The 13,392-nt window shown below is 33.2% G+C and overlaps 3 protein-coding genes across 3 annotated transcripts; all 3 read left to right on the top strand.

Moving 5' to 3' along the window:
- The first annotated feature begins 801 nt into the window (after positions 1-801).
- LOC108841038 (cell number regulator 6) lies at positions 802-2,188 on the top strand. The gene is made up of 4 exons (XM_018613826.2): positions 802-1,032; positions 1,273-1,387; positions 1,487-1,755; positions 1,844-2,188. Exons 1-4 carry the CDS (start codon positions 925-927, stop codon positions 2,066-2,068), a joined length of 717 nt encoding a protein of 238 aa, XP_018469328.2. The 5' UTR covers positions 802-924; the 3' UTR covers positions 2,069-2,188.
- A 187-nt stretch (positions 2,189-2,375) lies between these two features.
- On the top strand, positions 2,376-3,101 carry LOC108841134 (uncharacterized). The gene has a single exon (XM_018613920.2). The coding sequence runs from the start codon at positions 2,533-2,535 to the stop codon at positions 2,851-2,853; it is 321 nt and encodes a 106-aa protein (XP_018469422.2). The 5' UTR covers positions 2,376-2,532; the 3' UTR covers positions 2,854-3,101.
- Positions 3,102-9,252: 6,151 nt separating this feature from the next.
- On the top strand, positions 9,253-12,613 carry LOC108839700 (protein DYAD-like). The gene is made up of 9 exons (XM_018612479.2): positions 9,253-9,467; positions 9,577-9,622; positions 9,849-9,921; positions 10,005-10,105; positions 10,179-10,789; positions 10,870-11,253; positions 11,348-11,465; positions 11,536-11,619; positions 11,850-12,613. The coding sequence occupies exons 1-9, from the start codon at positions 9,268-9,270 to the stop codon at positions 12,285-12,287; spliced, it is 2,055 nt and encodes a 684-aa protein (XP_018467981.2). The 5' UTR covers positions 9,253-9,267; the 3' UTR covers positions 12,288-12,613.
- The last annotated feature ends 779 nt before the right edge of the window (positions 12,614-13,392 follow it).

Raw genomic sequence — 13,392 nt, 5'->3', positions numbered from 1 at the left:
GGTGTCATTTTTGTGATAAAAACTTCAAAATGTGCTATTTTGGACAATTGCCCTATTTTTTTTCCACCCAAACTATTTGTGATCAATTATTTATCAAAATTATAATTTTAATTGATTGTTTTTATACCAAATTCATAACTTGAGAGCCTTTATAAATAAAAATTTGTTTTATTTAATTTCGACACTAATCATCTAAACTCAAAATCTTATGATCTATTATTTGAAAATACAAAACTAAAAACAAAACAATTTTTAAATGTTATTCTAGTTTGATTTTACTAATAATCGTTGTAAATAATAATTTACATTTATATAAAAAGTAAAACTATGAAATGAAAATGTTTGGATATGATGTTGGATTTTATCAAACAGGCTGTTGTAAATGTAAAAGTTGAATAAATGTTAAATTACGTAGAAGAGAGAGAAGTGACAGTAGTGCATTAAGAGATATAGTGTTGAAAATCTAATTAACATTATTACATAGAAGAGAGAGAGATGCCGTAGTGCGTTAAAAGATGGTGTTGAAATATTTAACCTTGGTACATGGTCTTATATTTGTTTTCTTATTGCCACATGAGCATTTGCAAACCTGTTTTCTTGTGTCACATCAATACTCATGCACTACTGATCGATGGAGAACGTTGCTTAAGACTCGTTCTCTTATATATTAACATGTGGGAACAAAGAAACTTCGGAGACTTCTTCTAACTCTTAAAAATATTTCCGGTTCTATACTTATGTGGCCTTCTCTTTATTGCCACCTCAGCATATGTACAAGTGTATTCTTGCGTCCTATCAAAAGAAGACCAATCTTTTAACTCATTTGATAACACTTTGGTTAAGCTCTATTCAATGTGATTAGAAAAAGGGAAAAAAAAAACAAATTCAAAGAGATCCGACCACCGTTAAAATTTTTGGATTCAGATGTCGGGCGGAGGAGCACCGTCGAGGTACGTCAAGTTGACAAAGGAACAAGCTCCGGTCGATGAGGTTAATCCCGGCGAACTCAATCAACCGATTCAGGTTCCTCAAGTATGTCTCTATTTCTCTCTCTACTGATCTGATTTTACATTTACGCATCTCAAGAGGACTATCACCTGATCACGGTTATTTCTTTGTATTCAATTGTTTACGATCAAGAATGTATATATAGATTCCGTCATAGATCCGTGATTCGTGTTCATCAAGTAACCTATCAGTAGTGTTTACGTGCTTGACTCTTGCATCAATTTATAATTTCCTAAAACCAATCCGGTCGGTTTGAATCTGCAGCTAGATGTTTACAAATGCCACGAGTGTGGCCAAACTTTGCCTGAAAATTTTGAAGCTCCTGCAGATGAGCCATGGACTACCGGAATATTCGGGTGCACTGAGGACATGGATAGCTGTAATTTTTTCATTTGCTTCTTTTCATCTTTATAAAACCATAATCAAATGAGTGATCTCACTAGAACTATGAGCTCCTAACTTCCATGTCTTCATACAGTTTGGCAAGGATTCTTTTGCCCAAGTGTTCTGTTTGGACGTGTCTATGAAACTCTGAGTGAGGAGGAAACCTCATGGAAGAGAGCATGTGTTTGCCATTCGATTGTAGTAGAAGGCGGTCTTACGGCCGCATCCTTGCTTGTTTGTATTCCCGGTATAGATCCACATACCACGTTTCTTTTATGGGAAGGCTTGTTCTTTGTTTGGTGGATGTGTGGGATTTACACTGGAAACGTCAGGCAAACTCTCCAGCGCAAATATCATCTCCAGGTACAATCACAAGTTTCGTGACATATCTGAACCGCAGGTGGTTGATGCTTTTAAAACGTGTTTGTTATATATTTTGGTGATTAAATAGGACTCTCCTTGCGACCCGTGTATGGTGCATTGTTTCCTCCATTTCTGTGCTGTTTGTCAAGCACACCGGGAGATGAAGAACCGTCTTTCGGATAACTTTGTGATGCCAATGACTGTGGTTAACCCGCCACCGGTTCAAGAGATGAGTTCCTCTAACGACGGACACCACCATGACTCTGTCCCTGTATCACACCACAGCTCTGACCTCGTGATGCGGCCTTTGTAGTGCAAAAAATCCAAGGTCTTGTTTTGTATGGACCTGAAGATGCATGATTTAATAAGGATACTATATAGACCCACTTGGTTTGTTTAAAACTCATCAATAATAGAGAGATCCTTATCACAAGATTTTTTAAAAGAAAATTATACGAAAAAGTTAATTAGTATTTGATTTGAAATATTCTACTTACGTAGCGTGTAATCTCCTGATTTTGATAAAATATTTGTTTTGACAACAAAGAAAGATAAAGTATCCTTTTGGATAAATATAAACACATTTAAAAAATCTTCATAGAATCGTAAACGTTTTACATCCTTGTTTCTTTGAGATTTCCTAGTCTTATTAAAAAAAATAAAAATACCAAAACCTTTCGTATAAGTAACGATAAGTACGAAATTAGGTACGCAAAGTCTTTAGAGTTGAGTTTTCTGGTAGATACAGAGGATCGAAAACATCACAACATCCAAAAGATGAACGGAAGAGATGCTTCTTCGATTCCCAACGTTGACTTACCATCTACAACGGCGGGATCACGAGTTGCAGCATCGTTGCCATGCCGACGGAAAAGTCTAGTTAACGGTGGACAGGGAGATGTTTTCTACGGCGAAGATGACGTGGCAGATTTGATGTTTAGAGAAGAAGAAGTGGAACAAGACTCGGTGATGAGAGCTTACAGAAGTGACGAAGCCATGAGATCTATTCAAGATACGCGAAGACGAGAAAGAAGAAGCTTCTTTTGCTTTGAATGTTTCGACTTTCTCATACTTGTTTTCTCTAGAAATAGGAACTAATTAATCGTAACATACATACATCTTGTAAATTCTTTACTAGTCTTTTCTTGTTAGCTTTTTAGTTTATCCAAAATTTAGTTAAAAACCAAAAAAAAAATCTCTGAAATGAAATGTTTTTCAGGAAAAAAAAAATTCTTTGAAATGTATTTGATGATTTGATGCTGTGAACGACAAGAGTTTTTATTACTATTTTTAAATCAAAGTTTGGTTAAACGATGATTAAAGTGCAAGTATGTTTTGTAGATGTTCAAGAAGACGTTTTCATTGAATAAGCGGACGAGTTTACAAAAGATTTGTCTAAAAGCAGTAAGAAATGGGAGATTTTTGGTCAGAACAATGACCAGAAAGTATAAACCCTAGTTCTAGCCATTTTAATGTCGTGTGTTTAATTTGGATGCCGCTCTCGTTCTCCCTTTATACTAGGTATCTTGGAGACCATTTCGATTGTGACCTAGTTAGACATGGACCGGAATGGTATGGATTGGGAGGCCACAGGCTAGATTATCTTTTTATTTCCGACTTTGGGCCAAAAATTAAAATACTTATGTTGGGTCTTGACAGAGGAGTGCAACTCTATATACAATAAGTACTCTCTCCTTTTCATAAAGTTACATATTCTAAAAAAATATTTTTAAAAAATCAATTTTTAACTTTTTCATTGCATGTTTTATTTTCTTAATCATAAACTTCAAAATTTTTTAATTATACTTATTAAATTTTTATTGGCTTGAAATTATGGGAAAAAGATAATCACAAAAAGTTATGCATATATAAATGAGATAGGGCCGTTAGATAAAAAGAAAAAAACTAAATTTATCGTCTTTGGCATCTGTACCATCTCAGAATTCAGAATTCACGTAACTGATTCACTGAAAACTTTTTACTTTAAGAAATTAATAAGAAAAAATAATACATAAAAATTAACACTGTTATATAATTTCAGTTAAAACATAGATTTTTCTTTTAATAAAGTAGATTAATACAGTAGAGGAGTTTTCTTCATTTAATCTATGAAATTAAACCAAAAAGCAGTATCCTACACGGAGAACGAGATCAGTAGAAAAATAGTTATTTATTTTAACGAGATTTTTAAAACTTGTAATTAGCAATTTCTCTTATCGTTTCCTTTCTATGTTTTAGGTTTTTTTCTTTCGATATTATATAGAAAATAGAATGAAAAACCCATCATCTTTGTAGTTAGTTAAAGGAAAAAAACATTTGAATTGAATACAACAAAGCAATGCACGCAGTATTATTTTTTGTTATTCTTTTGAATTGATCCAAAACTATTATTCTTTTTCTTGTTACTGAAAATTAATTTCTTAGAATAAAATGAAATAAAAAGCAAAAGGAAGGGGGAGGGGGTCACATTATCATTACAAAAAAAATTCTCCTACAATTATGCATATGCAACAAAAATAAAATTGATGGGTTTTGGATTCAATTGACTTGAGACAATATGAGAATTTCCCTAATGAAATATTAGAATTAGAAACCACCCTCTTGAATTTTCATTTATCTAATCTTTAGTTTATTTTCTAGTTCAAAACAAATAAAGGATCAAAGCCCTTATAGATTACAGATACAGGAATTTGAAGAAGTTGGACATGGTTATACATGGACGAGCAAGGATAGCTATACTGATTTGGTAGACTTAGCGTTTTGTATGATTGGCATAATATTTAAAAATGGTTGTGTTTACGGGATGTTTGTAACTGGTTGATTATGAGATATTACAGCGGTTTAATAATAAATTACCAATATAAACATATTATAATATCATAAAAATATAACATACTATTGTGATAATATTATGTTTATTTATTTGTTTTTTTAATTAGTTGAAAGTTTTAATTTTAATAGTTGTTTTTGAAGATTTATATTAAAAAATTTAAAAGATTTTTTTTTCGTTTTATATATGTGTATATCTTTACATATGTATGTATATTATCTTTAAAAAAAAATCTAATGAATAGCTAGTTTAATTTTCTTATAAAACAAACTATGATACTATTTGTGAATTTAAATTAATATATAAATGTATATATATAAATATATTTTTGTTTATAATATTTCCATTTTTAATTCTTAATTAAAATTTTAAAATATTTTTTAAAAAAATACTTTTATAACTTTTTATCCACCCACAACCGTTCGTAACTATAATTGTTTTGAAACGTTATCAACTGCTATCAATCGCAAAAATTGTGTTTGCGGGTGGTAGCAGGAAAACTAATCAGACCTTTAATATATTTTATTAATATGTGCGAAAATTTCATAATATGTAACATATTGGGAGTATTATATTTTATAGAAAACAACAGAAGATTGCAAATACATATGTGTTTTCAACGTTGACTACAAATTTGTTACCAAAGGTAGATTTTACAACAGGTTACAAATACCTTAACTAGTTCCCTTTGGCGTCGACTTGTGAGCTTCGTTGGTTTTCGCTTCCTTCTTTCTTTCACAGCTTCTCTTGATTATGCTGGTTTATTTTTCTTTTTTCTTCCTCTGTTTATATCATTACATTATGTTGTTTGTGCTTCTCTCTGGTTTTGGAGGATTGGGTCTCGCCGGAATCTAAAAACGAATTACCCAAAATTACATGAATTTCTGAAAATATCCATGATTTTCTGATTGTTTTTTTTTTTTAACATCGAAAGGCTATTCTATTACTCAAACTTGAGGTGGTCTGGGTAACCAGAGTGGAATAAAACAACCAAAGTAACAAAGAGAACGATGAAAAATACGAGCAGTCGTAACTAACGAATCAGCTACTACATTTGATTTCTTTCTGATTGTTTTTATCAGTGTTTATCCGATTATTTTCATCTGATATATCCAAAATAAAATATATTACTCCATATCATTTTAGTAGGTGTTTAAGTTTTTTTGCATAAATTTAAGAAAATTAGAAATTTTATACAGTTTTTCTTGATTAAATAAAATAAGTTCAACCAATAAAAAAAAGAGAATTCGGCCAAAAAATTATGAACTTTGCACGAATTGCCAAAATAAATCTGTACTCGATTCTGGCCATAAAAACTCTTTATTTTTGTTGACTTTTTTAGTTTATTAATCAACTTAGGATTGACTGACCATATTGACACGTTGTTAACCGACAGTTGAGACAGTGTTAACTCGACGTTAAATGTTGGCGTTAAATGACACGGCGTCGTTTCATCTCATTTGAAGATGAAAACAAGTAGACCCGAGGATTCGAACTCGGGTTGGTTGAGACAAATGGCAAGGTATTTTACCACTGGGCTAGTGAAACATTTAATGGAGTTACTAACTCATTTAATTTTATTTGGTACTGATTGAATATAAAAAAATTCTATAAAAACTTAAAATATCTTTAAATTTTCAAAAAATTGAAAAAAATAATTTTGTTTTATAAAATTAATTTTGAAATTAAAATTGAAAATAAAATTTATTTTTTTCTTTAAAAGAATAAAAAATCTTCCAAAATTTTCATTTATAAAGAATCCAAAAAAGTAAATTTTCATTTTTCGGATTATAAAAGAAAAATTGAAAAAATAAAAAAAAATTCGAATTTTTTTTTATATATATTTGTATTCATATATCTAGAGAATATGGTCTTTTAACCTATTAATTGAAATATTTTGGTCAGTTTTCTCCTTACGGTTTATTTTTGTGACAAAAACTTGAAAACAGTCTATTTAGGACAATTGCACTTACAATTATCAGCTAAAAAATTAAGATATCACTCATAATGGGTACAATATTTATTTTAAGCATTTTAATTTAATTTAATCTTACTAATCCGAAGAATGAAAATTTTCTTTTTATTTTGGAACTTAAAAAAAAATTGAAAATTTTTGAAAGATTTTTTATTTTTTATTTTAATTTCAAAATTAATTTTATAAAAAATTTCTTTATTTTTCAATTTTTTGGAATTTTAAAAATCTTTTTAAGTTTTTGAAAAATGTTTTTTATATTTAATCAATACCAAATAAAATTAAATGTGTTAGTAACTCTATTGAATATGTCACTAGTCCAATAATAAAATACTTTGTCATTTGACCCAACCAACCCAAAGTACCAGATATTGAAGTACCAGATATGCTAGCCCCATCAATAGAGCCATAGAGGTGACCGCATATATAATTTCACGAATATAATGCACTACTAACATGTTTTGATAGTTACATGTTATCATTACAATAATTCTAAAAAAATAAATTGATCTATCTAAATATATTATATTTTTTATTAAACTAACTATCAAATTGGTTAACAGTATACAAAAAAATTTTCTCTATTTTCTTTTTGAACTACATCTATGGAATTGCCTAATATGATTAAAATATATATGAAAATTAATGATTATAAATAATAAAAATTGGATAACAAATTTTGTATCACCCTCATTTTTGTTTAATCATATATTATTAAAAAATTAACAATTATATTAACCATATAATAAAAATACTTAAACTTTTAAAAAACTTTTTTAAAAATTATACTTAAACTTTTTTAAAATGTTATATTACTGAAAATAGTAAACGTTGCACATTGAAATTTTTTGGATCAATGATTTAACCTTTTTAGTTTTCTTTTTTGGTTCAAAATTAGTTTTTTGTTCAAACAAATAATCATAAAATCATATGAATATGAAAGCTCATCTAAGAGATATTAATATTATGTATACATATTATTTAAATTAATTTATATACTATATAAAATATATAAATATGTTAATTTGAAATTTTCATTGATATTGAGATCTTAATATTTTAATTATAAATTTATATTGAAAAAATCAAACATTAAAAAAATTATGATTAATGATTAAATTTTTTGTTACATCATATATACAAATTTTAATAAAATCATATAAATATGAAGTCTCAATAATAAATATTTATATTAAAATATACTATATATGTCAATGAAATTTAATTATATAGCATATAAAATAAAATGATTATTTTGATTTATTATCAAAAACATTATTGTAAATGAAAAGAGGTGTTGATTTTGATTTTTGTGCTTACTCTAATATAATTATATACAATACTACGTAAATAAATACCAAAAAATAATTAAGTACATAGGACTATTATCTTCTTCTTTTTTGGCACAAATAGGACTATTATCTAAGATCAGTATTTTTCCCATCTTAAAATACGAACGCGAGTATTTTGACATGGAAATATTTACATTTTGGAGAGTTTTATTTAACAAACAAAATAAAATCAAACGTACCAAATATAATATTTTATACCATACTTTTAATCTTTTTTATATAGAAGCAAGCTTTCAAGCATGTGTGATTGACTCATTTTAGAAACAGTTATATAAAAATTGTTTTAATGCTTCCAATCACTTCGCTTGAATGCAACTATTCTTAAATTTTTGTGCGAATGTCTTATATAGGTTTACTGGTTTAGAATAGTAATTTATTTTGGTATTTTGAGTCATTAAATTTTTTATCAGCAAGAAAAAAATTAAATAATTTGAAAGACAGTGGAATTGTCGCGTGCGGACCACGGAGGTAATACTAGTTATATATGTACTACGTAAATAAAAATACCAAAAATAATGGTATGCAAAAATTATATATATATATGTTCATTCCGCTCAAAGGCACATATTATAACCTACTGTATTCAAGTAATGCATCCATCCTCAGTTCGTCAAAAAAAAAAAAGTAATGCATCCTCTCTTGATTTTTTTCCATGAAAGATTACCTGTGCGAAAAAAAGGAAGACGATGTATCAAATTAAATACAGTATGAAAATATGATTCAACTCTAGACTCTAGTAGTAGACTGAGTAGGCTATAACGGAATGATGACCGCACGCGCGCGTGGGATCAAATTGAGTGAAAAAAAGAAAATATTGAAGCTAGAAAGTTATATATCATTTCAACAAAATTAATTATAAACAAGACGATAAAAAAAAATTATAAACAAATTTAGTGTGAATGAAGTTTGGTTTGTAATTTGGTTTTGCCAAAACGAAACACATAGTATAAATTTACAATATTTATTTTGTCAAAATAAATCAATGATTAAAGAATACATATTTACGAAAATAAAAAGTAAAAAAATTGATATTCTCAAGTGTAGTGTATTCGGTCCCCGCTCTAGAGTCTAGATACTAGACTCAGTAGGCATTAACAGAGTGATAACTGTATGCGCGTGTGTAACACCTCAAAACCACACGGGAACACAAAGTTATTATCAGGTACAGTCGATTCCACATTACCTTCATATTTTACCACCGTCAAAATATCACACAACTTTCAGAAAGTAACGCGTGGCACGAATCCATCGTCTCACTGCACATGCCAATATTTTCTCTACCTTGTAAACGAGCACAGACAAATAAGTCGCCTGCAAACGAGCACAGTAACATAGTAACTGGCGGTTTGAGGGTAAATATGTCAATTAAACTCAACTTGCAGAGCAGGGAAAACACTCACGTGACATGCACACGCATCTCAGGCTCACACATCACACACACACACACACTCTCTCTCTATATCCTGTATATAAACCTCTGCCGATTTGCTCTCCCGTTTCGTCCTTCTTCCTCTTCCTGCAAAACCTCTCTGCAGAGAAAAAGCTTTTTTTTTTCCCGGTGAGAAAAAACATAATTGTTCATATGTGTCCGATCCTCGCTTCGAACGCGTTCATGTTCACTGTATCAGATTTAGATTTTTCGTTACTGATGGGTTTGATTTTTCCAGGGAAATCGAAGAGGATCATCGGGAGAAAAAGAAGAAGATCATGATCGTAAGCTTTTTCTCTCTCTCTCTATGTATTTAATGAGTACGATCGAAATAAAATCATCATCGTCGTCGTCGGTCTAGTGATGTTGACAGTGTTTCCTTTGTGTCTCCCACGCGCGCACCCGATAGCGCGTGTGTGTTTCTTTCTTGTTTTAGTCAGCTTTTATATTCTCCAGGCAGCAGCTAACTGATTCTCCTCTGAAATAACCCACTTGACTCGTCGTGTGCAGGAAACGATGTTGGCGAAAAGGTACCCGATCAGAGGAGGAGTCTCCGCCAGTTCGCCGCCGCCTCCGCCGCCTGGTGAAACTCTTCTTCTTCTCCATCGCTTTCTCTTAAAACTCCTCTCTGATCTTTTTTTTTGTTGGGTGTTGGTTTGGTAACAGATGACGTGGCGCACATAAGAGTGGGATCTTATTACGAAATCGATTCCTCCATCCTTCCTCTAAGATCCCCGGAGCAGCTCAAATCTATCAGAATCGTCATGGTAACAACGGATTCTCACGTGTTCTTCACTCCTCGCACGTGTTTTCTCAATACTGATTTCTTTTGCTCATCAGGTGAACAAAATCACGGGACGTCACGTGTCTCTCCGGTACCCGAGCATGTACTCACTCAGATCATATTTTGATTTGAACCGGACTAAACCGGATAATAAGAAGCAGAAGAAGAAGAGTCTTCTTCCGGTTTTGGACGAGGGGTACGTGGCGAGGGCGGAGCTAGCCGGAGAGTTGCTTTACCGAAGAATCCCACATCACCAAGTTTCTCTCAACAGAGACACGTGGAGGTTCTGGGTTTCTCCTGATCCTCAACCGGACGACGCTACACTCTACCGCCCGATTTCGCCAGACGGAAAGTGCTGGTCTGAGCTGAGATCGAGAGGGATGATCAAGTGGGGGAAGAGGTTGCGTGTCCGCTACGAGAGCCGCCATAACAAGAAGAGTGCTAGACTCAAGGAGGAAGATGATGATGGGACTGGTAAGAGGAAGCTAATAACTGAATCCAGGACTGAGAGTCAAATCGTGGTTTACAAGAAGAGGAAAACAGGGGATGTAATAGAGAGCAGAGATCAGAGACTCGCTCATGTGTCTGAGCAGAAGAAGGAGAATCAAATTGTGGTTTACAAGAGGAGATCAGAGAAGAACTTTATTGACAGATGGTCTGTTGAGAGGTAAAAAAAGAGCATCTCTCTCTCTCTTTTAACGATTTGATAATTTTTCTTTTAACTTACTGTTGGGGAATTTTTGAAAGGTACAAACTTGCTGAGAAGAACATGTTAAAAGTGATGAAGGAGAAGAACGCAGTGTTTGGTAACTCCATGCTCAGGTCAGAGTTGAGGTCAGAAGCAAGGAAGCTGATTGGAGACACGGGTCTTTTGGATCATCTGCTTAAGCACATGGCGGGAAAGGTGGCTCCTGGGGGTCAAGACAGGTTTAGGAGAAAACACAATGCAGATGGAGCTATGGAGTATTGGTTGGAGAGTTCTCATTTGGTTGACTTAAGGAAAGAAGCAGGAGTCGAAGATCCTTACTGGACGCCTCCACTTGGTTGGAAGCTTGGTGACAGTCCTACTCAAGATCCTGTCTGCGCTGGAGAGATCCGTGACATCAGACAAGTATTAGCTAGCCTTAAAAGGTACAAACCCAACTTATTGGATTTTGGTTATATGATTCAAAAGTGTTGTCTTGTAGCAACTGTCGCTTATGTCTGTCTTGGTGGTCTTGAGCAGAGAGATGGAGAAACTCGCGTCAAAGAAAGAAGAGGAGGAGCTTGCTATCATGACTACACCTAAATCTTGTGTTACTAGCCAGAACGTGGACCATGATAATATGATGACTCCAGCAAAGGTAAAGAACTCAAAACCTTTCTACCTTGTGATAATACTGTCTTTTGAACACTTCTGCTGCTTTGTCTCAGGAAATGTACGCTGATCTGCTGAAGAAGAAATGCCAAATTGAGAACCAGCTAGTGATAATTGCAGAAACCTTGCGCAAAATGGAGGTAAATATATCTCCAGATTGAGTTTCCAAACACAAACACTCTTGTTTCTAGTTGTAGCTGAACTTACTCAAAAGTGAAACCTTCTATATTTGCTAAACATACCCCTAATATGTACCAATAAACCCTAATTTAAAAAGTGTCCATTTGGTGTATGTGATCAAAGATTCCCACTGTCTGTAACTTTCCTGATGAAACATTTGTATGTTTGATGATGGATGCAAATATTGCAGGAAGACATGGGATGGCTTAAGAAAACAGTGGACGAGAACTGTCCTAGAATGCCAGACTCAACGGAGATGCCTTTTCTACTAGAGGGTTCACCAATGATGATGAAGACACGAGAAGGAGAGGTGAAGGAAAATCAAATCACTGAGCCACCTCAAAAAGCTAGGGAAGATAATCGACAAGACCAACGATCACCACTTTCACTTATACACAACACTGGTTTCAGAATCTGCAGGCCTGTGGCGAGTTTCTCCTGGCCTAAACTACCTGCCCTTGTTGCTACAACTGATACTGATGAGTCTGCTTCTTCGCCCAGTTACAGACCATCTCCTTCTTTGCCTCATCGTCCAGTAAAGGCACTTGCAGATAAGCGTCCTCACGTGTTACCTTTTCCGTTCAACGTCCGTTCCCCAGAAACTCCAACAAATCTCTTCGACCTTTAAATCTGTCATCAGACTTAAGATCTTACTTCCCCTACAAGTAAGCTCTCAATGGTAAACTACTGGCGAGCAGGTTTTTACAACTATCACTTATTATAGACTTTAAGGTACGAAAAATAAGGAAGGGACCCTTATTCTTATGGGAGCAACTATTGGGAATTTTGAATTACTTTTCCTTTTTAATTTATGTCTCTCGTTAAGTATATATAGAGGGATGTCTTCAATCGGCTTATATATTATAGGAAAATATTTTGAAGATGGAAACACACTGGGATCAGATGATTCTGTCTTACTGAACAATTTCTATTATTGATACGGTTATATATACTTATTCAATTCGCAAGGCTTTTTATTTTAAAATCCATTTCATTCAAAATTGATTTTGATAATTGTTGTAAATAAAGTAGAGAAGAGAGGAGAAGAGAGGAATTGGTGTCTTATTCCATGAATAATGATCTCCTTATATAGGATACAATAGCTTGGAGACAAAGCTTAACTTGGAGTGGGGAACAAGTATATCTAGGACTTTCCATATGGACATCACTACAATATTTATAACACTTCCCCTTGATGTCCAATATGTCGAAATGCTTTCAAAACGCCGTAGATGCTGCCTCGTTAAAAACCGAGATTGTAATGCCATAACCGTCTAGAGTTTGTAATGCGTTTGGAATACTGCCTCGTTAAAATCTTTCCATGGTAAACCCAAAAACCCAATGTGGTAAAAACGGGAAGCCATGGATAGGAAAAAGAGTACAGCCGCATTACTTCCCCTGAAGTGAATATCACTGAAGGCTTCTCAGTGATCGCATACCAATCTGCTGCATAAGCTTCCTGAGCGTGCATGTTGGTAATGCCTAAGTGAAGAGGTCGGCTGAGTTCTCGCTGGATCTGACTTAGAGGACCTTGACCTCTCCTTCTTTCTGAAGATCGTGGGTGAAGAAGAACTTGGGGAGAACATGCTTAGTCTTGTCACCCTTGATGTAACCATCTTTGAGCTGAGCTATGCAGGCCGCATTGTCTTTGTAAAGAACGGTCGGCTCGTCTTTACCATCCGTGATCCCACATTCTGTCCGAATATGGTGTGTCATGAGTCTCAACCAGACAC

The sequence above is a fragment of the Raphanus sativus genome, chromosome 2 (genome assembly GCF_000801105.2).
Source record: "Raphanus sativus cultivar WK10039 chromosome 2, ASM80110v3, whole genome shotgun sequence".
Taxonomy (NCBI): domain Eukaryota; kingdom Viridiplantae; phylum Streptophyta; class Magnoliopsida; order Brassicales; family Brassicaceae; genus Raphanus; species Raphanus sativus.
Note: the sequence above shows the minus strand (reverse complement) of the source record. Positions and strands in the feature narration are given on the sequence as shown.

Excerpts from the sequence above, each read along its gene's own strand:
- LOC108841038 (XM_018613826.2), top strand. The coding sequence starts at position 925 with ATGTCGGGCGGAGGAGCACCGTCGAGGTACGTCAAGTTGACAAAGGAA. Across the intron at positions 1,033-1,272 it reads AACCGATTCAGGTTCCTCAA|CTAGATGTTTACAAATGCCA; the intron begins GTATGTCTCTAT and ends TTGAATCTGCAG. Across the intron at positions 1,756-1,843 it reads AGCGCAAATATCATCTCCAG|GACTCTCCTTGCGACCCGTG; the intron begins GTACAATCACAA and ends GTGATTAAATAG.
- LOC108839700 (XM_018612479.2), top strand. The coding sequence starts at position 9,268 with ATGTCAATTAAACTCAACTTGCAGAGCAGGGAAAACACTCACGTGACA. Across the intron at positions 11,466-11,535 it reads ATATGATGACTCCAGCAAAG|GAAATGTACGCTGATCTGCT; the intron begins GTAAAGAACTCA and ends GCTTTGTCTCAG. Across the intron at positions 11,620-11,849 it reads AAACCTTGCGCAAAATGGAG|GAAGACATGGGATGGCTTAA; the intron begins GTAAATATATCT and ends CAAATATTGCAG.
- LOC108841134 (XM_018613920.2), top strand. The coding sequence starts at position 2,533 with ATGAACGGAAGAGATGCTTCTTCGATTCCCAACGTTGACTTACCATCT.